The 25,558-nt window shown below is 38.4% G+C and overlaps 4 protein-coding genes across 10 annotated transcripts in view; 3 read left to right on the top strand and 1 right to left on the bottom strand.

The window, feature by feature from the left end:
- Mef2 (myocyte enhancer factor 2) overlaps window positions 1–15,443 on the top strand; it is a 37,206-nt gene extending 21,763 nt beyond the window's left edge. For 2 of the 5 annotated variants that reach the window (XM_069059973.1, XM_069059971.1), the window contains 5 exons: window positions 11,659–11,838; window positions 12,126–12,329; window positions 12,700–12,858; window positions 12,935–13,303; window positions 13,431–15,443. In XM_069059973.1, coding sequence (XP_068916074.1) covers window positions 11,785–11,838; window positions 12,126–12,329; window positions 12,700–12,858; window positions 12,935–13,303; window positions 13,431–13,940 — 1,296 coding nt within the window. In that variant the 5' untranslated portion in view covers window positions 11,659–11,784 and the 3' untranslated portion in view covers window positions 13,941–15,443. Of the gene's footprint in view, window positions 1–128; window positions 393–10,225; window positions 10,767–11,658; window positions 11,839–12,125; window positions 12,330–12,699; window positions 12,859–12,934; window positions 13,304–13,430 lie in introns of those variants that run through there. The other 3 variants (XM_069059972.1, XM_069059974.1, XM_069059975.1) reach the window with 3 other exon arrangements.
- A 1,242-nt stretch (window positions 15,444–16,685) lies between these two features.
- imd (immune deficiency) lies at window positions 16,686–18,394 on the top strand. Its single transcript, XM_069059981.1, has 3 exons — window positions 16,686–17,378; window positions 17,431–17,714; window positions 17,771–18,394. The coding sequence occupies exons 1-3, from the start codon at window positions 17,198–17,200 to the stop codon at window positions 17,912–17,914; spliced, it is 609 nt and encodes a 202-aa protein (XP_068916082.1). The 5' UTR covers window positions 16,686–17,197; the 3' UTR covers window positions 17,915–18,394.
- Window positions 17,872–19,540, bottom strand: LOC138139629 (deoxynucleoside kinase-like). Its single transcript, XM_069059980.1, has 5 exons — window positions 19,234–19,540; window positions 19,041–19,174; window positions 18,870–18,988; window positions 18,553–18,814; window positions 17,872–18,102 (listed from the first exon to the last, which is right to left on the bottom strand). Exons 1-4 carry the CDS (start codon window positions 19,423–19,425, stop codon window positions 18,558–18,560), a joined length of 702 nt encoding a protein of 233 aa, XP_068916081.1. The 5' UTR covers window positions 19,426–19,540; the 3' UTR covers window positions 17,872–18,102; window positions 18,553–18,557.
- Window positions 19,541–19,729: 189 nt separating this feature from the next.
- On the top strand, window positions 19,730–25,487 carry l(3)76BDm (trafficking protein particle complex subunit 8 homolog l(3)76BDm). 3 transcript variants are annotated; one of them, XM_069059955.1, is made up of 11 exons: window positions 19,730–19,824; window positions 19,880–20,103; window positions 20,153–20,603; window positions 20,651–20,930; window positions 20,980–21,257; window positions 21,310–21,558; window positions 21,923–22,379; window positions 23,052–23,762; window positions 23,813–24,186; window positions 24,238–25,044; window positions 25,092–25,487. In XM_069059955.1, exons 2-11 carry the CDS (start codon window positions 19,947–19,949, stop codon window positions 25,357–25,359), a joined length of 4,032 nt encoding a protein of 1,343 aa, XP_068916056.1. In that variant the 5' UTR covers window positions 19,730–19,824; window positions 19,880–19,946; the 3' UTR covers window positions 25,360–25,487. The 3 variants fall into 3 exon arrangements, with proteins under 3 accessions (XP_068916056.1, XP_068916058.1, XP_068916057.1); XM_069059956.1 differs by lacking the exons at window positions 19,730–19,824; window positions 19,880–20,103 and having other exon boundaries at window positions 20,243–20,382; window positions 20,441–20,603; XM_069059957.1 differs by lacking the exons at window positions 19,730–19,824; window positions 19,880–20,103 and having other exon boundaries at window positions 20,153–20,271.
- The last annotated feature ends 71 nt before the right edge of the window (window positions 25,488–25,558 follow it).

Here is a 25,558-nt window from a genome sequence, read left to right as displayed (position 1 = left end):
TAAAAATTGTTCAGGCAATGCTGTGTGCAACTTAGGCAGGTCAAAAATACTCAAAAAGCTGTGCTATAGCAGTACTGAAATAAAACTTGTATTTTGAGCGTTGCTTTTATTCTGGATGAGAAGCTCCCGGACTTATGGTTAGTGGGCATCCGTTCCTTGGTGCGGCCCGTCGGAGAAGTGCTTCGACGGGCCGTGCCTCCCTCCGAAGGGCCGCGGAGGTTCGATAAAAAAATTCGTAACGCGTTGTCCAAAAATCCAATCGTGTGCTGTGAAGTGCTGTGTGAAGTTGAGGAACACATGACTCTTACTTCCCCTTACAGGCAATCCCCTGGAGACACTTGGATTTAAAACAGCTACCAAGATCTGTACTTACTGTCAATCTTACACCCACGGTAATATAGGACTTTCTGCAGCTTCACGTCCATTTCCCAACAGCTGTCGAATACGAAACGCATCACTTGCGACCAGCTTACGGTCCACGGTGGCGTTCGAATTCGCAGGCCACTATTATTATCGTAAATAAATCATTATGCAAATTGCGAAATCATTGATAACTCCCAAAATGACAGGAAACCGCTCTTCTATTTATTTCTGCGCTACGGACAATATCGATATCTCCCGGTTTTTTCTCTTTTACAGTAGCTGATATATTGTCAATTTGCTCGTTGGTATCCGCCGGATTTATGTTATGAAAAGAGAATTCGCCAGCTCGGTTAGTTACCAAGCGACTCAAGATTAATCATCCTCAGTACTAATTTCTTATCGACAAGCTCATTTCTTACAACTTAACAGAACTTTATTAGTCTGTATTTTCATTATGATATATGTATATATATTTTTTGTGTGTATTAAGATATTGATATGTTTGCGGTCACCTTAGGGCAATACGAAATGCGCGTTTTATAATATTCGTCGAAAAGGACATGCACGTATTTTGACAGACGACAGTAGTTGTGTCGACTATTCGCTCAATTAATGTACAAATGTGCAATCATCTGATTAACACAATGAGTGGTATTAATTATACAATATGATAATCAAATATTTTCTATGATACTTAATTACATTCTCGAATAGTCGAGAATCAAATTCAGGCACAAAACCTTTGAAGTATAAATAATTTATGTTGCATTGAGACACCCATCGGCTATTGTAGAATCCGGAGTCATCTTTGTTGGTTTTATTTTTTTTTGTGTGTCACTCAAAAACATAACTATGTATGTGTTTCACTAATTATCTGCACAATTGAAACTTTTGTTTATTTGATATAAAGCCATTTCTCTGAGCGCACTTAGTGTAGAACTGACAGATTGCTGTTCCAGGTTAATTGTTTTGCTCTGCCTGGGTTCATTATTTTACCGCCCATGAGAAAAAGTGAATTAACACTTTGGTGAATTGATTATTGCTAGATGATTTTTTTCCGAATGGTCTTGTTATTTTCTTATGTATATTTAATAATAGCATTTATTTTAACAAAATGTAACTGGTGGAAATTAAAATTATATGAAGTTCTTAAATTGATTTACCTTTTATTTATTTTTTAATTTGTGAAGAAATGATTGTCGTGTACGTATTAAAAGAATTAATAGTAGATAAGAGTAATGACCTTGAATGAGAAACAAGTCAAATTTAATCTGCATTACGCACGATAAAAGTACAAAAAGTATCTTCTTTTTATTTTAACACAAAAATTATACAATCGAAATCATTATTTTAATGTAAATTGAAATTATCAAATTGCCCCCTCCCAAGCCGTCGATATTTATATTTTTGAATACAAATTGACGTCATCGCGGTAATTTCCTTGCTATCCGAAATTTGTTTTGATGTTAGTTCTTCCATAAACATAAATAATTTGTGGAGAAGTACAAGGGCATAATGGTTTGATATGACCGGAACTAATTTCGCTTGCTTGTATGTTAAAAATGACACTGTGTCAGTTGTGTACAGACAACAAACATGGATATCAAGTCGGAATTAAATATTAAACATTTATTGATCAACTGAGAGGGTACATGTACATGTAGAAAACTGTCGGTATTATTTTGTCAGTTCGTAGTGTTCGCGTCGCGCCCATTTACTTTTTCAGGAGGTACACATTAATATCAAATGAAGACATGAAATGTGTCAATTAACGGAAATTATTGCGGATGCACATATGCGGCTGGCTTACGCTCAAAGGGGAGTTGGTGGCTCTCAGCCACCCTCACCACCGTCTGATCACCGACGTTCTTCCTGTACACGAAAATGGTTAATAAAAACAGTCAAAAATTTGCACGGTTGATACAATTGTTTGCGAGTACGTCCTAATTAAAATGGGGTCGGTTATTGCATTTCAACAACAAATGTCCGAGAGGATGTTTAATTTGTTGTACTTGTTGTTAGATTAGGCAAACGCTTTTGTGATGAACTAGTCCAAATATCAACATCGCCCCACTATAAACGAGTAAGTTTGTGTAAATGATACTCGCTTTCTGGTATAATAAACTGTTCTGTGAAAATATGCCAAAGGCCATTTTATTTTTGTAAATTTCAATGACTTTTCGTTTTGAGCAATAATAAATCAAGGACGGGTGCTGTCCCCTCTTAACAAATTGATTCTTTGTGGTAATTTTTGTTAATGTGCCGCTTCAATGTATTATTTAGAGACCATTTTATTACATAACATATTTTATACTGACAAACACTTCTCAGCACCCTCCATTTTTTTTATTCTACAACAATTTTTACTTACTGTTGTACTTTCTAAACTTCTTTCCAACTAATGCTAGTTGTAAAAAATTACGTAGCTGACGAATTTACAATTTTAGTAGTACATATTTAGGCATCAGTCAATAAAACTGATGTAGATGAAAAAATTGAAAACGTTACCTCAAAGAAATGTTTCGATTACGAAGACGACAATCTGTACGTCGGATTGTGTGACATTTAATCGGAAAATTGCGGTCGGACTTGCTGAATGGAATATTTTTACTATTTTCGTCATGTATTGATTTGAAAAAAAATTGGTTCAAATTCGTTCACATCGTGTCGCGGTTTTTATGTCACTTTTAATTCAATGTCGTTTGAATAATGTATGCATGCACGGTTTCCTTTACTTAATAAGCCAGCTAAATTTTTCAGATCTGTTCATTGAGTTGTTGAAAATAGTTTACCCACATCAACGCATTGATGTTGAACTGTCAGGTTTAATTATTTAGTGGGAAAAGGGACAACGTGAAATCCGTAGACCGATAGCGATATAGAAAAAATTCGAATTATTCAAACGTAGCTGGATGATTTTTTTTTCAAATAGTGGTTGCCATTCGCGTAATTTTATTTCTGCAGTTCGGTAAGGATAATGGAGTGTTATCCTTCCACCAGTAGTACCGCCTGAAATTTTGCGCTTGCTCTGCTCGAAAGTGTTTTATTGTAACCCATTCGTTGTGTCTCAACACGCGACGTTTTGACGTCATCGCTTTTTACTTGTTAATTACGATTAGGTTTGCTGATTTCGTATTCTTCCTCGGTTAACACAAAAGAAGTACAGTTTTTCCGTTGGATTTTTCTTTCCACGAAAGACTTAATATTTGCCGATCGTTTCCTTTGTAACTGAATCCACATGAACGCGACATTTTTAAAATTTCGAATGTTCCAGAATTTTCCTGCAGTGTTTTCTTTTCGGCGTCGAAATAATTGTCGATGTACTGTTGTCACCAATAAATTGGTCTTTGTATCTCTTGAAATAGAACAAGGGCATTCACCCGCTTGTTCACTGTTTCTTTGGCATTCGACTTTTAAACGCCTCACGTCGGAAAATTACTTTTGTGATTTTGTAAAATCATTTTTCGCCGTATTTATTACACATCTTTATGGCCGAATGCACGAAAAAACAACAAACATTTGCGGCGACGATAAATTGAAAGCAGACATTTCCCCATATTAAAGAAATAACTGGATTAATGAGGCCAAGCATTTTACACATGTTTGTTTTTGCAAGTTGTAGTTTTTATTGTTTTTTAACACCAGTGAGATCCTAGTTTGAAAAAATTATTCACATTGTTTTTTTCTTCGTAAAAAAAACAATTTTTGAAACGAACCGAAAATTCAGACGTGCATACAAATAACACTCGAACTGATTCGTTTGTGTTCTATCAAGATTTAAAGGAACATTTTATGTTTTACTTGGCATATTTGTTGATAAAATTTGTTTTGTTATCTTTGTTGGCAACTTGGTCCGCACCACACCAGTTAAAATTTTCTTGTTGTGAAAATTTATCTCAAACGGCCAACTGAGTCATAAGTAGGAATATTTATACATCGCAGATTTTGTCCGGGATTACAATATGTGTCAACATAATGTGAATTTTGGACGATTTGGACTTAACGTCTGCTGGGACACGATGTTTTTTATAAAACATATTGTACGGAATTTTACAGGAAACTAAATTTGTTTTGATGGAATAGCAGACAGCCTTCTTAATTTATTGTAGAGTAATAATAATAATCATTGTTGTTGACTTCAGTGCCATCAGTTCGCCACGTTGACTGACAAAAGTTAAATATTATTAAAGTTAAATTTTCAACAAAGAAGTTTTTGAACGAACGAGAATTTTATTTCTACTCTTTTTGCCCTTTTAATAACAACGTGATTTTTGTGAAGCTCTTTGAAATAGAAATACACTTTTGTACGAAATCAGTGATTGTATACAGTCCCTAGTGATTTTATAAAATTATTAACTACCACTAGTTAATTAATATAAAATCCAAAAAAATCTAGGTTTATGTAAAAAGAAATGGGACAATTGTAGAGTTGTAAATGCCATATTTTGCATTATTCCAACGAATAAGTTGCACGATGTTCTTATACCTACTTTGTTACTACATACCGTGCGTTCATTTAAATTTATTTCAAAGTTGGCGTTGAAGAGTCGATTATGAACGCACCACTCGTGTAAAAACGTAAGATTTAAACAGCTGTTGCGTAATCCGTGATCCGTGTAGTGCGTTCACAATCGATTCTCCAACGCCAACTTTGAGGATAAATTTAAATGCACGCACGATACTTAATAGAACTTTTTACTATTTTTCAATTTTTAGTTTGTTTCGCATTTTATTTTTACTTTTTTAATGTTAAAATTTATTGTTGTTCATCTAAGGGCCGGTTGCACCAACGTGAGTTAAATTTAACTACCGATTAAAATATACGCAAAAACTGTTATAACAATAGGTAACTAAAGTAACGAAGCATTTTAACCTACAGTTAACTTTAACTGACGTTGGTGAAACCGGCCCTTAATCTCCTAATTATTACAATTACATACTCACTTTATATTTACTCAATTATCACGTTACACGTTATCGTGATTGTGTACAATATCTATTGTCATGTATCAATTTTGACATTTACGTGAATTTTATTTAAAAAATGATTTTCCTCGAGAATGCAAAATATTCACGACAAAATAGTATTTTTAAAATGAAAACAAAGAAAACTGTGACTGGATTTACAATGCACAACAATTTTTTATCGGAGTTGCGGCAAAATTTAAGCTACGCCAAACGTTCTCAAAAGTTTTGTTTTCCATAGCCATCTTTTATGTCCTTTTTTTTTGCTCGTTTATATTGTATGTACGTTGAACAGATACGTTTCTAGTAGTTTTGCGCGAACAACTAAAAATGGTATACAGCAGGATCCAGTAAGACAATCAATTTTTATTTTCTTTGAGAAAAGAACTGCACATGGTCAGAGACAAAACGAAGTCTATTTAGAATATAATTTAGTCTGAAGTGACAGGTTTATCAGAATTTTTTGACGTGAGATCGAAATATGAAGTGAAAGAGCCAATTTTTGAGTGTTCGTTCAGTTCATCTCGAAGCTGACCTCGGATTTGTATGATTTTTGGTGGAAGAGAGGAGGAGGTTCAGCGATCCAAGTTTTGAGTGTGTACAAACTGTCATCCAACTCTTGGAATCTTTTGTACGATTTGGAGGCGTGAAAGGATGCCGTTTGGTCTCGTCCAAGACGGTACGCACGAGCGTGTATCGTTGACGTTTCCTTTTTTTGTTATTGTCAGATGATGAGTAAGATACGGAATGACTAACTCCCGTCAGGTTTTTGGTCAAGTTCCAAGAGGTACTTTTCCTGGTGTTCGTCGTCGCCCCGTCCGTCGTGAATTCCGAATATTTGGAAGCGAACATGGCGCGGGAGCGCTCGTCGTGATGGTCGTATAAGAGCAAAAACGCAGCAGGAGCTGGTCGGGCACGTGCTGGTGCGGCCGTGGGGTGGATTGGCAACGTTGTCCGAGGACCTGCGGCGGGGCGTCAGGAGGCGAGAGGGGCTGAAGAAACCCGACGCACTTGGCAGTTTCATCGCGCCTTAAAAGGCATCGGCACTTGAGAAGGGGTCCATGCGCTCGCTCCTGCCGCTCCTGCCGCCGCCTCTGCTGCTGCGTACGTTGCCGCTATCGCTGCACCACGCGGGCAAATAGGAACCGTGTGCTCGCCGTTATCTGTATCTCGACGGGAGCACATGGCTTTTCCGCCGGATTACTCTAAAGGTGAGTAACCGCCGGGGAGGAGTATTCCGTCGGGCCGCGGTCCTGGGTGAGTCTCGGCGAGGCCGTGGCCCACCATGGTATGAATGGAGCGAATCGGACCGGCATACCATGAGTCAACCGCTCGCGACGGCCGTCGAGACGTCCGCTCACCCCGGGCCCCACATTTCCCGCTCTGCACACGTGCCCAAAGCTATCTTTAGCTCATGGCCCCTTACACGTCGTTTTTTGCTTTGATTTGCTAGTTGGCGTCATGCAGAACTTGAAATTTCAAAACATCTTACTCTCTCTCGCCGCCATTATTTTTTTTTTACACGCGCGAACGTCCATTTGGCCACGTACTCCACACAACCAAATTGAATTACGCGATATCTAATTATCGTAAATGAACGTGTTATCCGAATTGATAAACAGAATTGCGGTATGTAATACTTAAATGCTTTCGGATTTCATGGAAGCGCGCTAATAACCAGAAACACCCAAACGTTTTATCGAGCCGCACAAGAACACTCTTATTTTATTTTATTTTTATTTTTTTACTTTCTTACTTCACTCCCGACATATGAATTGTTAATATCACGATCAATTTGAACGCTTGAGATTTTGTAATAATAAAATATTCATAAACAGTTCAAATAAAAACAAACGTTCGAGGTATTCATTCGACTCTCCGATCATCCTTCAAATTTCATTATCAGTATCACCAACGAGTGTTGTTTTTTCGTGTTCTTCCACAAATCTACACGGTTTTCGCCGTTTTTACACACTTCCATAACCACTATTTCCCAAAAAACAAAAATCCAAAAAATTAATTAGGTTGATAATCCAATATCTCGTCAGCAGTTTACCTTTTGATAAAAAAAACCAGAGTTGTACGCTTCCGTCGTTGCTTAGAGATAACTAAGGTTTTTGATATTTGTGTTTATGTTAATGTTGAATCAAGCTGATACGCCATAGATCTTTGAAGTGTCATAATATGTTGCTGTCATGTCAAGGAACATTGTTATGTTTTGTCATTCTACGGTTCAGATAGCAACTTTTAGAATTTCGTGTTACATTTTAGAAAATCTCATCTGTCGTTGGTGTTCTTCGCTCGAGACACCTTCATCTCAAAAAAATCGCACCATCATAAATGAAGACAATTATTTTTTTTGGTATACGTATTATTAAACAGTACCTTTGGGCATCATGTTAGTAAATATTTTTAATGAAATTGAAAATTGCCCCGAAACAAGGTAGATTTCTTTTATGTAGTTAAATAATGCATCCTGTAATTATTCCGTACCTTTGTTAGAACCTTTGTATCTAAATAACAAATGATGCCGAAAGAGACTGAGAGTATAAACATTCAGACAAACAAGTAAACATCTCTAGGTACATATTTTAAGCCTTTAGCCCTCCGTGTATCTAAATAACAAATGATTCTGAAAAAAACTAAAAATAGCTTGATGTAAGTACATATTTTAAGTCGATTTAACCCCGTAAGCTGCGGTAAAGTAAAAAAAAGAATTTAGAGATGCATTTTCGATAAAATATCACCCGATCAGTGACAATCCTTTTATACGAACAATTTCCTGTGTTACGTTGCTGTAAAACATGTGCGATTGTCGGTGCTTTGTGAAGATGAAAGATATATTAATTAATACGTCCCTCAAATCGAAGGGATTGCGTTCAGCACTTTGCAGCTTCGCGATCACCTCCGGGTTCGCATCGTCGCGATAATTTATTGGCAAAGTATCGTTCTACCTGGCGGCCGTACTGCCTCGTTCGCATTTGAATATTTTCGTCGTGCGATTATTGAATTTGCCAAGGTTGCGTTATCAGTCGCTCTCTTTGCGTTCGTCCGTCACGAGCGAAACTTTTTTTTTTTGCGTTGTCGGAGGTGTCCCGAGGAAAGAAAAACACACACGCGCAGTCCTGGGACTTCGTAGAAAAAGAGAAATCAAGGTCCGGACTTGTTGTTTGAGGAAACAAAATTTCGGCGTGTCCTTTGGGTGAAACGCGGAAAATGCGCGGCTCGTAATTGGAGTCAGTTGTTTATCCTGGACGTTCGCGTTGGCGAGTCGTGATCCGTCAAGATTGAACCGGAGGCGGGAAAGCGGGAGAGGCCTGGAAAACACGTGCACCAGCTTGCGCTCGGTCGGCGGGGGATAACGGGGGTGGGCCCCGATTTTCTGCCGGGGGGGGACCTGGCGCCCAGCATCCCCGTCGCATCTCCGTCGAGTCGTTATTTGCGGCTGACGCCCGCCAGGTAGGAGAGGCGGCCGCGACGGTACCGTCTTCACCACGTCTTCCTGAATTGTCTTCACATTTTTATTTGCAGTTCGCACCCGAGTGGACACTTCTTGCGGTGGATCAGATCGTCGGCACGGTCGATTTGAAGTGACCCCCTTTTTTCATGAATATCTTTACATATTGCATGTGATAAGACCGACGAGAGCATCATTTTAAGTAGGGGAACTCTGATTCAGGGGCAAGCAAAACAGCTGTAAGCGCACCGTCTTAGCGGAAATCCGGCGGCGAGAACATTCTATTAGGTCTACTACGAAAGGGCGCTGGCCCAACTTTTAGAAATAATTAAGAAAGTAGCGTCTTCGTCTGGCTCACGAACAGTCGGTCACAGCCTCTCCAAATTCAATCGTCGCTTGATTTCGATTCGTTATTTTTGAATTGTCCCGTCAACGAGTAATGACCGTACCAATTATCAATTAGCGGGCATTACGCGTGATGAACGAATTGAAGTTTTGTGAAATGTACGCACAATTCGATGGAAAAAAAAATTGTGTCTTGGAAGAAGCACATGTGTGCTGCCCGCACATACTGTTTAACCACACGTCTGGCGTTCAAACCTTTTACACTCAATAATTTCCTGTTACCAGAGATAATAAGAAAAAAATTGGTACTGAACTGTTGGCAGCTTTGCGTTTTAGCGGTGCAAAGTTTGTTCGTAATTAAGAAAATGTTGATACCGACCGAATCTTGCCATATTTTTGGAGTCAGTCCAAGGATTTTTAATAAAATTGCGTTGGGGAAAACTAATCGTTGTGGTTCTTTGTTGTGTAATAATTTTATTGTCCGGGAAGGAATTCGTGAATCGCGACCGAAAAGCAACAGTCAGTCATCGTCGTGGTGTTGATGTTTCGAATCGACTCCCAAACGTCAGTAATAAGGTTTTAACGGGAGTTGTTGATCTCTGGTGGTGCCGGTTTTATATTATCATCGTCATAACAAAATCTTTACCTATTTCTGTAACTTTTATCAATGTTATTAAGGCTTATGGTATTTGCAGATCAGGAACTAATAACATATTTGCAGGAGAGTGTAAGCTGTGGACATATGGGGGGCGGTCTCGTTTTAATTAACCGTGTGTTCTGCATTTGAAAAATTGTACTACCGGGTTTAAGAGATTTCGTGGAAATGGCACTTGACCATATTTATTTGTTTACGGAAGAACAAGTTTCGATTGCATTGATGTTCGGGGGAGTATGGAGGATTTGGTGATGTGGATCGTCACGAGGCGGTTGAACCATCTCATCACCTCGTCACACCGGTGATATTTGGGAGGAGAATCGAGTTTTGTGTTGGTGTCTCTCGGGAAGGCAGAAATCTCCTGGTCGGAGGGATTTTTGTTTTCGAACAGTCGGATCGAGGAAGTTTTCTGTTGGAGAGCGAGCTGTACGATATTTGATCCGGGATTTCGAGATTTCGATTGTCGGTCCGCCGCGGCGGTGTCGAAAGCGTCCCGGTCTATAATTAGCGGTGCAGCTCTCGGTGTTAACGTGCGACATTGAATCCAGGAGTCGGGAAGGGAACTCGTAAAGAAAGAGTTCGGAAGGCGTTGAAGACCACGGCGACGCACAAGATGCTGTACCCCACGCGTCTTCGCTACCCGCGCCAGCTGACTTGGACGGCGTAGATACCGACGGTGGCGGCGATTGGCCGCGTGCCCGTGACGTCACGGTGGCGTATCGACCAATGGTGGGCCGTCTCCGGTGGCGGGTATCAGCGTATCATCTCAGCTTGGCACGGGCCCGGTGCCGGGACTCGGTCTCGGTAGTTTTCTCGCGTGGTGCGCGTCGTTCTCTCCCTGCTGACTCTTGTAGTACCCATCTCGGCGTTCCTGCGAGTCGCGTTCACACAACTCTTCGCGCTACCTCCTCACCAGTGTCGCAGTGCCTCCGGCCTCCGTCTTAGTAATGTTTGATCGGGTCGTGGTACGATTTTCGCCAGGTGAGTCCGACTTATCTATGCTAATACCAAGTGTTAACACTTAACCTCGGACCGTCCACACAATAACACTAAATTATTAAAATACATTCTTTGGTTCCCAACGTTCGACGAATGCATTATTTATGGACGGTTTTTTTTTTAATTTATTTTTTTCTCCTACACTTTAGCCGCAGGAACTACCGCGGGGACTAGAGAAGGCTCGTGATATTACCATTGGGACACGAGTTCTCAAAGTCGAAACTCGACCAGTCGAACTTTCTCTGCTTGCAACTCCCCCATTTTAACAACAAAAACAAACAAATACATTTTACCATTATTATATTTAGCAACAATGCCTCTCTCGACCAATTAAAAATAGGACACCAATTCTATTTTCGTCGTGACTAAATAATGCCTTCGGAAAAAAAATTAATAATAAACAATTTCGAACCATCTCTCCTCGGTGTTTACTTTTTTTACTTAGGACGTGCGTCAGTGATTGTGTCTTTTATTTAATTTGTATTTAATCTTTTCGGTCGGTATTGCGGTTTATTAATTGTACAAACATAATTTCGTGTAGGTGGGTGGTTTAATCCACTACCCGTTACCTATACAGGTATATCGCCCTTGCCGCGTAGGAGGGCCACGCGCCGGCCTTGTTCGCCCTCCACAATCGATCCGCTACTACCCTGATCCAAATCAGGTCACTATGTTTGCGGGTGGCCCGTTTCCCTATCAAAAATTACAGTCAGTTTTTGCGGTAAATCAGGGAGATAATCGGTAAAATTGATGGGAAAAAATGCGGCGAGTTTCCGGGAAATTTTCAGCGTTCTTTTGCGACTTCTGTTGCGCGAATTACGAGCGACGTTCGTTTTGATTTGAGCAAATATTGTAGGAAGGAATGTTGTTTCAGATCATTGACGACCAACTACGAGGTGATACTCCACTACAACAGCTCTTTGATACGTCAGCGCTTTAGGCTATTGCCACACTGTACAGCCGACACGGGTTTACTATCCAGTGATTCAAAATTGCTGCCATGGGTCGCAAAAAAATTCAAATATCGAGAATCACCGACGAACGGAATCGACAGGTAATACTCGTAATGCGTGATTTGCGTCCGCGAGGACTAAACTATCGATACTTCACCAGTTCTGTTTTTCTTTCTCGTGATTTACCGGAAAAATCGGATGGGAAAATGATTCGTGGTCGTCTTTTTCTCGGCGAAACCAGAATAAAACGACGGCTGACAATCTCACGATTTTCAATCATTTTGTTTCCGACGAATCGAAGGAATAATTTTCCCATTCGAAACGTTACGATTGGAGCGGCGCGTTTTCCGTTTTGCACCGGCAATGATAATTTTTTTTTTTCGCGTAGGTCACTTTCAACAAGCGGAAGTTCGGCGTGATGAAGAAAGCCTACGAGTTGTCAGTTTTGTGCGACTGCGAGATCGCCCTCATCATCTTCAGCAGCAGCAATAAGTTGTATCAGTACGCCAGCACGGACATGGACAAGGTGTTGTTGAAGTACACCGAATACAACGAGCCCCACGAGTCTCTTACCAATAAAAATATTATCGAGGTACATCAAACCCAGCAGCAACTGTGCCCAATACTTGGCTGATGCAAACACGATAACTGTGTTTATTTTCTTATTGTTATTTTTTTTTCCAATTTATACGAGACCGATTTACCTTTTACGTACACCGATAACTTTTCAAAACCTAACACATTATTGTTATTTATTTCGCTTGTTGTTTACTAAGTTATCGAATCGCTGCATTTGCCTGTTATTTACGCGAGTTGTTGCTTCAGTTTTGAAATCCTAACTTTGTAATGCTAGTTACGTGTGGTAGAGACTCTTTTAACTAGAGATGATTAGAACGTGTGGTGTGTGTATGATAGCCCCAGAGGCTGCGTTACTCCATGAGCTGGTCCACTGACACTTGCAGGCACTTAATAAGAAAGAGCATAAGAACGGAGTGATGAGCCCTGACAGTCCGGAGCCGGAGACGGAGTACCAGTTGACGCCGCGGACCGAAGCCAAATACAGCAAGATCGACGAAGAGTTCCAGATGATGCTCCAGAGGAACCAAATCAACGGACAGAGGGTACGTTCTTGGGGTGACGAACGATCGCGATGTCGTCGTTGGGGCGATGGTGTTAAAATTTTCTGTTTGCCCGCAGGTCAGCATGAGCTCTTCGAATTATACACAACCCGTCTCGGTGCCTGTTAATATAAGTTATGGTGATTCTGGTCTTCTTCAATCTAGTCCGCAAATGGCTCACACTAGTATTAGTCCGCGACCGTCTTCTTCAGAAACCGATTCGGTTTACCCGAGCGGAGGCATGCCCGAAATGAGCAACGGCTATCCAAATTCTGCTTCTCCAATGGGTGGTTCGCCGTCACCGGGACCCAGTCCCGGGCCGGGTCTCAGTTCCTCGAAGCAGCATCCGAAACAGCACTCCCCCGGACCGAGATCTAACCTTCGAGTCGTCATACCCACCGCACTAGGACCAAGCATTCCTCCCCCCGAGGATGTCTCGTACGGAGAAGTGAGTAATATTAAATTTGCGTGCAGCGCCGGAGAACCAGTTCGAAAAGTAAATACATAGATAAGTCGCATTTAAGAATGTTTTCCGATGTTCGGTTGGGGTGTTAATTGTTAATTGTTGTTTTCAGCACAATCGCACCCAATCGACTTTGAACACGCCCGTCGTGGCGTTGCAGACTCCCGGATTGTCTAATTATCCTGGTACGTTGACTTCTTTCGGGGCTCAGGATTTCAGCATGGGTGCCGACATGGGTCTGAGCTCCATATCGTGGAGCGGCCATCAGATTTCGACGTCTCTGACACACAGCGGCAACTGTCTGCCGCAACTGGCGGTGTCCAGCAGCACTCCCCCACCCTCATCTTCATCACCGATACCCGTGAAAATAAAGAGTGAACCGATATCGCCTCCCAGAGAACATCACCCCCATTTGAGCGCCGGCGTCCACCATTCGCACGTGCAGAGCCTCAACTTGACGCACAGTCACCACCCGAGGCCCAGTTCTGCAGGTCACATAAGTTCGACACCTGGTAGTGTAACGCCGACGAATCTGCCGTCGCCAACGGGACCGCCTAGCGGGGGTGATTACGAAAATATTCAGATGCATAAGCGAGCAAGACTCTCAGACTGGCCATCCTAGACCGGCGCACGAGACGCTAAGTGCCATAGTGATAACGTGTGGATAACTGAACGCGTTTCTATTGCCAATTGTCATCTATGTGATAAACTACGAGTCTAGTAAAACTGGATATTTTATGAAATTTGTAGTCATTTATCAGTGAAAAAAAAAATTACAAAAAAAAAACGATTTTGTAGAGAGAGAGCGAGAGAGAGAGAGCGTGCGAACGAGCGAGAGAGGATCAGATTTATATAGAATGGGTTAGTGTGGTGAGTGTGTCGTGGTTCCAGTCAGCGACAGCGTTATAAGCTGGCGCCAACATTTGTTCTCAGAAACAAACATAATATATAGTGCCATTATTTTCTTGTAATTATTAGTGTCTTTTTTATAAATGTTTTTAGATAAATAGTATATTATTTATAATGTACACTTGTTAATTTAGCGAGGATGCAGCCACTAACAAACATATTGAGACTATGCAGGACACTACTCTTGTTATGTATTGGTGCTTTCCCCAACCTGATCGGATGTACTCTGTCCACTGGCTGTTGGTGCGGACGGTTTGACAGACGTCGCGGCGGCGGCGACGCCGGATTGACGCTGGCCGTCGGTCCGTCCGTCCGCCCGTCAATGTTGAATGTACTGTATTTGTACTGCTTCCCCATTGGAACCTAGAGTGTTCATTGTTGTAGCCTTTTCAATTTGTTTGTGATTTCAGAGTACGATATCTATTCTGTATATTGACCTACACAAATTAAATTATATAATTATACATTATATAATATATAGATATATTTTATCTACTGTTGTGTGCACAAACCTTGCACATAGTTTTAAAGTTTAAATGTCGGTTTAACCCGGCTGTCCGTGTCACACGGATGACCCTATCTCCACTGAACTACTGTAGGATTGCCTTACTCACAGTGCCTCGACAGTATGTACGTATCTATTTGTGTACTACACCATTGGATGTCTTCAGTAAGCCATCTTAAGTCCGAATGCGCTGCGGTACATTTTCGTCGATAATTCACAGGGTATTGCGCCGTTCTACACTCCACTCTGCTGACTGGCACCTGCTAGTGCTAGTGCTAGACAGCTGCCGCTGCTTGTGCCTTCTTGTTAACCTGGTACCTTTCCGAACCCCCAACTGGCTTCCGTGTCACTGCACTACTGTCTCTTCTGTATGTTATCCTTTATTTATGTCAATGTCTTGACATGTCAGTTGACACGATTTTATTTAGTCGTTTTATGTTAAGCGGAACATTACGCCTCATTTTTAAATGGACGAAATACCCAGCTACATTATGTAAATATAGTTATATTTTATTGTAGCGTTGCCAATATTTGTTGAATCATTTTTACACCGTCATCTTTTCTTCACTATTCATTTTGCATTTTACATCGTACGGCATATTATATTACGTCCATTTGACATAGGCATTTTCAATCATGTGCAATATTAATCTGACGTTTATTTATCTATGATGTATTGAATTAAACCAAATAAAAAATTGTTTGTTACAATTTCAAGCCTACATTTATTTAACAAAAACATCGCATCCATCTCTCATACTGTTACCCTCCTATCAAGCTGAATGTTTGTTAAAACAATTACCAACTTAATTGCCAAATCGAATATCAAATAAAAATTTTATTTGCTTTGTTTTGCGACTCTTATGCATTATGAATTAACTACCTAATTGCTGTAAACGCATGCGCTTTTCGCTTGTTATAGTTACCAATTCTAATTTAATTTAATGTCTTTCCTTAAACTCCTCATCAGGTAGTCCTTATTTGTTGCTTAATCTTTCACTTCAACTTTAATATCAACATTAAATTCACTCGAAAATTGATAACGACTACCTCCTTAATCTTCCAAACCATCAAGATGGTATCGTCCGATTAGATAAAATATTTGTCACGTTCGTCGAGAACAAAATTTAAAAAAAATACCAACAATGGTAAGTTGGAAAAAATAACTTCAAAAAAAAATTATTTCAAACTCTCACGTTATTAATTATGACTTGCTGCAAAGCACAGACGAATATCAATTAATTCAGTACAGCAAAAATTTTACAAGGCCGACACCATCGTTAACCTTGCTGCATTAAAGATGGTAACACACCGATAAGTAACTTTCACGCTTAATTTGGTTAACATTTTGCATACAAGAATGCTAGAAACAGAAGCTTTTTTTTTGTAATTTTATTTTTCACTATCAACTGATAATCTGTTGCCATCAATAAATGACTTGCAAAACTGTAAAGAGCGTTCAAGACCAATATCTTTCGTAGCAATTAGGTTTCAGACTTGTCCAAGTTATTCCAACAATTATAGTCGATTCGCAAATTGCAACAATCTGACAAAAGTAATTTAAGAAAGTAATATTACCAAAACCTGTGACTGGGCAAGGCAGATGAACGTCCATCAACATTGCCGGCAGATAAGTGTAAGAATAATTATGAATTCTTTTGAAAAAAGTCTTTATAAAAACAAAACTGCAGCAAAATCCAACGTTTTGAGTGAAATTTACAGATGTAACAAAGTTTATTAGTATTTTGAGCAGGTTTGAACGTTTGGATAATTCAAAAACTGTCAGGGCCGATATGATGAATGATGATTGGTCCACGGTCACTGGCCAATCACAGAGCGTGTTGCGGACGAGCCGCCCTCTTCGATATGCGAACATTTTCTACTGTAATTCCCCCGGCATTATTTCCCCGAATTTTGGCAATCTGTAATTTATCGCCTGCCACGTATTTCCCCAAAAGTTCTACCTGTATTATGTTAGTCACACGTTCACGACTCGATGTCGACACTTTTGCATTTAACTCAATAAGATTGAACGAAAAGTACATGCATGTCACATGTGCCGCATTTAATTTGCGTGTGGAGTTTGACTCCGCCTGTGTATTTGTTTTGTGATTTATCAACATGGTTGATTTTCCGTTCGTCGTAGTATACTTTTGATGGAAATGGCGGCCGGTGGCAGCTGATAAATTAAAGAGTTGTTTGTGTGGTGTTGGTGTCTCAACAATATAATTTTAATTGGTGAACTCTTAGTACTTATTGATTATATTATCATTGTAATTTTGTGACAATTCTTGTGAATACAATTTTTTATATGTCAGTACAACACAAGGACAAAGAAGAAAAATAATAAATGTTCAACAAAATATATTTGTAAGGCTAAAGTTTATCGCGGTGAGCACTGATAAAACTGAAAAAGACGTAAAACTCGTACGTGGTTTAGAAGAGTACTAGGAACGTAAGGAAAAATGTCAGGAGAATATAGTACAGATGATGACCTCACAACAGATGCCATACCGAGTCCACCAAGAGATGAGGTTAACAAAGAAAAAGACGAAAATGTTGAAGAGCTGGGACATATTAATGGACAACCCAAAATGAAAACAAAGTCGAGAGTTTTTAAAAAGCCTAAAAAAAGTACCCCGACAGGTAAGTGGATCTTTTAAATGAGACATGCAAATGGTTTATTTGTCTTTTTCAGCGTTTGCCAGTGTAATTAATATTAGTAATGCAAATGGTATCCACGTTGGTTCAAATTACAATGTGTACCTCAATAAAACTGAAAACACCCAAAAAACTGACTACACCATCACGCATGCTATAAAAACACTGTTTGACAGTACTGTACCTGTTGACCGTAAACATTTACTGTTTCTAGTGCCACACATAAATGAAGAATGGAGAAACACAGCTAGAATATTAGATTACTCAGATGGACAAATAAGTCAATTTTATGAGGATTATATTCGATCTGGCATAAAAGAGGTATAGGTTTTAAGTTTAGTGTTTGGTAAAATTTCTAGTGTGTATATTTCTTTTAGGTGAAATACCAACTGTTGCTGGACTGGATTCAAAATGAAGATGATGCTGCAACAGTTGCAAGGCTTTCTAAAGCTCTGTGGGAGACAAATCAACAAGACGCTGTGAAAAGATGGTCTGAGACTTTTATTGGAGACAAAAGATAATTAAACAGATCATTACATTTATTCAGTTAATAATTCTACGTATAAATTAAATTCATGAATGAAATTTAAAATTTCGGTAAAGTTATGTTACAGCTAGGCTTACAAATATATAAATACAGTTTTAGTAAATACAAATTTTTTTTGGAAAATCGTCAGTTGATTGGCCGCACGCAATTTCCGTTTTTTACCTTAAAAATGAATAATTGAATCATGATTCAAAAATTACGTAAAATGTGATACATTTTTTTAAGAGGATGAATACAAAATGCGATGTGTGATAATCTGATAATATACAAAAAGATTGCATTTGAATGTAGTTAATATTTTTTACGAAAAATAATATTTATGCTATCATCAATTCCATTAAATTTAATATTTGAATTGTTACTGTTTTATAATAGAATCAGTCAGTGTATATTTTAATTATATTTTGTAAGGTGACATAAGTGTATTCTTAATAAAATAAAACAGATTAAACATAACTTTTCTCTTGAATGAAAAAAAAAAAAATACAACTAAAATTATTTTACTCCTTTGAGGTCAAAGTTCTACTATCTTTGTGTAAATAAAACATTGTTATCAGTTGTCACATCACCTCTTGATCATCTAAATGTGTAAATACCAGAAAAAAATCTTACCATTTTTAAGCTGTCACCTTTTCTGATTGTTTTGTGAATATCTGCATCTTGCATTTGGAGTATTCTTCATGGATGACAGATTGATCTAAATCAGCATCAATTATTAAAACTGGAGCTGGACAGTTGAATTTTTTATGACATAGCCACTCCTCATGTAAATTATGAATGTCTTTAAAATAATCAAGGGGAATACACTGTTCTTCAGGTCTGTTACGCTTTAAAGTGCGCTCATATGCAACTTCTGGTGTTGTTCTCAAGTAAACTGAAAAATATAAATATTAGATTTACATCTATTTACGTGCATGTTTGTAATTCACCAATTAAATCTACACACAAGTCACAATTTTCTTTAGCCCAGTTAAACCACTGGTCCATTACAGAGACAGAGCAATCATCAATGCAACCAGTTCTAGCAAGTTGCTCCACAAAACAATTCCTTAAAATACACACCAATGTTCTACCATAACAATTGTAAAATTGTAGCTCACCTGGCGCTATATATTGACCTTTCCATTAACTTTATTGAACGTTTTATTTTCAAAGTGTGATGTTGCAGTATAGTTAACTGAACATAAGACTGAAAAGTAAAACTCCATTTCTTAGGGTCAGAATACAATTTTTCCTACATAAAAAAAAATCTTTTTTATTGTGTAAAGTGTCGCAAAATTAAGTTGTACCTACCAGTAAATTAAATCCATTGCAATCTCGCCATTTATTCACCGGTTCCGCAAGAACATTCACGTCATCGAACTGTTGAAAATAATTCAAGAAGGTGGTTTTTCCGCTACCGATATTTCCTTCTACCACAACAGTGTACGGACGATTTTTTGGGAACTCTGTGACCGAAAAATTCGTCAAGCGTTCATTTGCCATCTTTTTCTGATTAATCTTAACACCAAGAACCACTTTGGTAAAATAAAATGTGTGATTAACTAATTCCGCGACAGGTCATGTTTGCTTAGTTTCCCGCGTTTTAGTTTTAGGGATTTTCGATTTATTACCATAATTATTCTATTTTATAAATCATTTAAATTTAAATTATCATTTTTTTTTTAATTGCAAATGAACAAGAGAATTGTTAACCGCGCTTATTTGTAAGATACTATATAATATATTTAAAGTTGGATTACTCAAAAAAGTAATGATAGAATTATGTAGATAATGTAGATGTCTTCTATAATAATGGTACCTGTCAAAATTCTCAAGTTGTCACATCTGTCAACTCGTGTAAACAGCTGATTGTTTAGTGTCATTAATATTTTGATGATATAAGTAAAACTGCCATGATATATGAATAGTATAATTGTGCGGAAATTTTTTTTTCTAGTTTTAAATTACTTAAATTTAATGTGTTCCCGTTATGTTAATGATTCGACAGAATACATAACCTAGTAATGGCACAGTGCAAACAAACTCCACAAGAATTTATCAAAAACGCGTTTACACCCCAAGTCGCTGTTCTGTGTACCCCTCTCGCTGAAAAGTATTGTCAAAAAAATAACTTGAACTTTATAGAGTTACTTCAGCCTTTCTCAAAATTAAGCAATGATGGTAGGGAGAAGAAAAATATAAATTCAGTGATTGTGATATTTGTTTTCAGTCCATTATAAAGATCCAAGTGGTGGAGTAATAACAATAAGAAATTTAAAGTTGACTTTCTTGGATGTAAATGCACGACCGCCTCAAACAACCTTGGCTAGAAAATTTTTAAATTCATCAGTAAGTGAATTGGCAGATTTTAGGACAGAAAGCTTTACAACTGGTGAATATTCATTGGATATAACTCTAACCACACCTTGGTTTGAAGCTTGGAGGGATACATTTTTAAGAGTACAATATCCCTCAGATCATGAATACACAAAACATTTTTTATCATGCATTTTGGTAGTCTCATCTGCTGAAATTAATGCAGTTGAAAGTATCATTCAGCTAGCACAGAGTCTAAATCAGCTGCAGAACAGTGCCCCTGGCAAATTACCTAAGTGGTTTAGCTCAAATATTTTAAAATATTATGTGATCATACATGACAATGTTGAAGGAAATATTGATACGTGAGTTAAATGTTAATGAAAGTGCATCTAATAATATATTGTTACAGGGCACATGAGGCATATGAATCACTGAAAGGATCTTATGGGGAAGCAAATTGTTTTCTTTTAAGAATGAACTCAAGACCTCCAGGTGCTGCAAGTACTGAACATCTGCCTGATCCATGGAGTCAATTTATTAATAACAATATAGAATCAAGTGATTATAAACCGACACCTGAAAGCTCTCCTTATACCACAAGAGCAATATTCGATAGTACCCAAGATAATGATACTAAAACAAATTTAAATTATCACCCTTTGAGCCCAGATACTGAAGAATTGATAATGGTAGACATTTCATTTTTTTATGTAGTTCTTATTCATACATTTTTTTCAGAACACTTCAATTATTGAAAAAGAAAAATTTGTAACAAGTAATTTAAAATTAAAAGCTCACGGTCTATGTCTGTCAACAGAAGATGTTGAACAAGTTAAGTTATTTCTGCATGAATTTTCTAAAACCTGCCTGATGCCTTACATTGAAAAGCAAATACAACAATTAAGTGACGTTATATCAAATAAAAAAGGCGTTAGTCGATCATTGTTTAGTGCAACTAAAAGATGGTTTAATCCCAATAAACCAGGGGCTAGCTCAGTTGCAGTGAATAATTTAATGTAATATTTCAGCCTCACGCCTACAATTTTTTTTTGTATTTTTCATTTCTAGATATGCTCCAGATTCACCTGAATTGCAGGTGAGAAGACTGGGGGATCTGTATTTTATGTTTGGACACTATACTTTAGCATTTCAAGCATATCATTTAGCTAAGCGCGATTATAATACAGACCAAGCGTGGCTATATTACGCCGGCGCCTTAGAAATGGCCGCCTTGTCAGCGTTCATGGCCAACGAATCCAACAGAAAAACCTACGATTATATGGAGGAAAGCATAACTACTTATTTAAACACCTGCAAGTATGTTTTTGACATCAAAAAACTAAACATACCTTTATTTGATTAACATGCTTTTTCCGGAGTTAAGATATTTGTGAAGTTTAGTCTGATATATACGCCAAGATGTCAATTTAAATTTTTAGTCGTCACTGTTTGAATAAATATAATTAGTTACATGTTTTATACTCCTATATAATTATCAACAAAATGCCATCACAGTTACCTAAGACAAACAAAATGTGACAGTAATGACATTTCAAACAAAAATTTATCAAAGACACTGGCGTTTGTTTTTCAATGGTAACTCTGATGTTATCATATGGTACATATCTGAGGGTTGAATGGTTTTCAGTACAGTGTAGCTTTTGCTTTTTTGTGTTTTAAGGATGCCACAATTTGCAACAAGAGCCACATTATTAAGTTCAGAATGCTTGAAGAGCAGAGGGTTATATGGTGAAGCAGCGCACCAGTTGATAAGAATGACCAGTGAAGAGTCTGATTTGAGATCAGCTTTATTTTTAGAGCAAGCCGCTTATTGCTTTTTACATTCCAAAATGGTAAGGAAATACGCATTTCACATGGTATTGGCAGGTCACAGATTTTCTAAAGCTGCCCAAAGAAAACATTCGTTAAGAAGTTACAAACAAGCTCATCAAATCTATGAAAACAGTGGCTGGGACTTAGCGCAGGATCATATCTATTACACAATAGGACGACAGGCGCACAACCTTCAGCTATTTGATGAGGCTGTCAAGTCTTTCTCAAAATTGTTGAATGGTGATAGTAAACAGTCTGGTCAACAACAAAGTGTGTTTTTGAAAGAGTATTTAACAATATTAGGGGTGAGTGACAAAATAAGAGATGTTTGGAGAAATGGCCACCGTTTAAATTATACTCCATAAAAAAATTTAAGTGGATACAATTTATAGTGTAGTATTGTGAACACCCGTATACAGGGTTATTCACGAGTGATAATGAGCCCGACGGAATTGAAAATGCAACCCATAATACATTTTCGAAAAAAGCTCGATATTTTAATTTCAATAGCCAGCTTTTTCGGAAATGTAGTGTGGGTTGCATTTTCAATTCACTCGGGCTCATTATCACCCGTGAATTACCCTGTATGTTTAAATGAGAAATGGTTACATGATATGATAAAAAAAAATGAGGCGGCTGTGGAAAACAAAATTTGTGACAACGTGCGACGAAACTTAATATTATCACTTGTCAGTTTTGAGTTATGACATTTAGGTGATTTTTTTTTAACGCAACAAAACATTCAAAACAGAACCAACGTTTTCGGTGTAGGAAGGAAGAAAATGGTGACTGATTTTACCATACACGTGTCATCGTCGCAGAAGCTAGGACATAGATTTTCAGAAGTTTTAATTTTCACAATCGCCCCATATCTTGTGTTGACTATGTTGAATATTTTTAAGTAGCTGAGGGTGGCCTATTTTTCCGTGCATCAAAAAGTCTAAACGAGCAGGGAATCAGTGATTATTTTCCAACAGAATAAATTGATGAAAGAGAACAACAGCGACATTCCCATTTTGGGTTTGCCCGAGTTGGACAACGAATCGTTAAAGTTGCTGATGGAGCCAACGCCTCCGTTGACTACACCTGGGAAAATTCCAGCTGCAGGAATCAACTTTCTAGATAGAGACAATGCCGAAAATGTGTCACGATGGAACAAATTGGAAGAAATGCTTGTACAAGAAGCCAACGGTTCTATCCCTCTCACGTTCAAACCAATGATCACTTTATATACAGTCAATAATTTAACCAAAAATACTCCGACCGCTATTGTAAACGAACCGATTCAAATTTGCGTACATATGGTCAATTCCTTGCAAATTGTGTTGCAAATGAAAGATATATATTTGCTCTGGTCGTTCAAAAGCGACGAGATTTTGATTTCAAATGAAAATGACGACAAAAATGTTGATGATTACGTGAAAACTCACGTAACAAAGTCAGTATTAATTCAGAGCAATTGTAATCAAAGTATTGTCTTGTCCTTGACGCCTCTAGTAACGGGCCTAATTACACTGAAAGGGATTTGCTACACCCTAACTAGTTCAAATATGCCGACAGATAACATTTATATAAAGGGAAAGCAGATGTTCAATTTTAATAAAGAAGATTTCGAAAACAAAAGTTCTAATAACGTAGACATGAAGGACGTAGAAATTAAAATCGTTCCATTAGCACCTTGTTTGCAGGTAATGCGACTAAAATGATTTGTCCCTGCATTATTAAATTAGTTTTTTAGGTGACATTTTCAGAACTAAATTCAGAATTTTTATGTGATGAAGTACAAAAGATTACAATTGACTTTCAAAATACCGGTACGCTACCTTTACACAAATTGTACATGGCAACATCCGTACCCCAGTTTCTGTGCAATTGCGAAACGAGGATTAGCAGAATTTCGCCAGAAATTGCTCTAAACAATTGTACGCCTGCTATGAGAGAAAAATTGAGTAGGGAAAATCACATCACTTCTGTACCCCTTCCCAACGATAAACTCGATCCAGGGCAAAACACTACTCATTCAATATTTATTAAAGCCCCTAACAAAGCCGGGCTTTGTCTGGTCGATTTACTTATTTATTACGAAAATATCAATGTTGGCGTAGTTCCTAGGTATATTTGTAATTTAAAAAATAATGTATAAAACTGATCGTTTTGTTGAAGATATCGTTTAGTGAGGCATAAATGGACGTTGAACGTTCAAGAGTCGGTCAAAGTCGAAGCGTCGGTGCAGGAGAGTTTCAATTCGAAAGAAGTGGAAGAAATCGCTCTTGTACTGAAAACTTCAAATTTGAACAAATTGCACAGTTCCACTTTAACCGAGATAAGTCTTTTAAACGTGGGAATGCTGAGCAAATACTGGAGTTTCACAGAGAATATTGTCACGCCCAAATATATAAACTTGCATTCGCAAGAGTCGGCGCATATTTTGTTAAAAGCGAGGAGAATTAACGAAACGAAAAGTGTATATTCGAACATCTACCTGAATCGGGAGAGGAGCACCAGACAACAACTTAATTCGGCGTGTCTGGCTTTTGCCAAAAAGACCGAATACTGTCGTGTGAATTTATTCGACGATGTCGAATCGAGCGGACGGGACGACAACGTCGACGGGATCGTCTTCGTGCAATGGCAGGCGGCGGTGAACGACGCCCTGAACAGAGTAGTCGACGGCCAGACGCAAATTTGCGTAAAAGTTCACAAGACCAACGAGGAACAGTCAGACCTGGACGAGTTCGCAGCCTTAAGCGATCCCGCTACTTTACTGGAAGTCAGCTTGAACAAAGAGAAACACGATGAAAACGAAACTTCCTTCGAAGCCAAAGTCACGTGCACGCTGATTTATCCCGCCATGGTAGAGCACAACTTCCAGAGAGAGAAATTCTGCGTGGTACCTGTTACTTTGCTTTTGCACAGCATCGTGAACGACGCCGATTTAAATGTCATTATTAATACTTTGGGAGCTGCGAGGTACTCTCGATTCTCGTCTCGACTCGTTGATGATTTTTGGTTTTCAGCGGACCACCTCCATTTTTACATTCTGATTTGTTTTATCCATACGCTTCCAAAAATTTCTCTTGGCTCGGGACCGGGAGTGCCGTCAGAGAACTGAAACCTTTGACCACGGAACCGGTCCAACTCACGGCAGTTGTGTCCAAACCTGGAACTTTCGATCTAGGCGCCCGGATTGAAATCTATTGTAGCACCACAGACCAACCGGAGGCTCTCGTACTCCAGACCTGCCAGATCCAGTCAGCATTAATTGTCGTTGACGGCGATAGTTAAAATTGTTTTACTTTTTAAATATTTCTACCGCTCTTTATTTATGCTATTGAATTATATTATTTCCCACATTCTGTTGACATTATTTGTATATTTTCTCAACATAAATAAAAATCATTTGTTAACTACAACCTATCATATCTTTTCTGGGTCGCATATTTGTATATTTTTATCTTTTTTTTGTAACAATCTTCATGTATTA

Source organism: Tenebrio molitor, chromosome X (assembly GCF_963966145.1).
Source record: "Tenebrio molitor chromosome X, icTenMoli1.1, whole genome shotgun sequence".
Taxonomy (NCBI): domain Eukaryota; kingdom Metazoa; phylum Arthropoda; class Insecta; order Coleoptera; family Tenebrionidae; genus Tenebrio; species Tenebrio molitor.
Note: the sequence above shows the minus strand (reverse complement) of the source record. Positions and strands in the feature narration are given on the sequence as shown.

Coding starts and splice junctions, on each gene's coding strand:
- imd (XM_069059981.1), top strand. CDS start 17,198: ATGTCAGGAGAATATAGTACAGATGATGACCTCACAACAGATGCCATA. Junction 17,379..17,430: donor TAAAAAAAGTACCCCGACAG/GTAAGTGGATCT, acceptor TGTCTTTTTCAG/CGTTTGCCAGTGTAATTAAT. Junction 17,715..17,770: donor TTCGATCTGGCATAAAAGAG/GTATAGGTTTTA, acceptor TATTTCTTTTAG/GTGAAATACCAACTGTTGCT.
- LOC138139629 (XM_069059980.1), bottom strand. CDS start 19,425: ATGGCAAATGAACGCTTGACGAATTTTTCGGTCACAGAGTTCCCAAAA. Junction 18,989..19,040: donor AGGTCAATATATAGCGCCAG/GTGAGCTACAAT, acceptor GTGTATTTTAAG/GAATTGTTTTGTGGAGCAAC. Junction 18,815..18,869: donor CTTGTGTGTAGATTTAATTG/GTGAATTACAAA, acceptor TATATTTTTCAG/TTTACTTGAGAACAACACCA.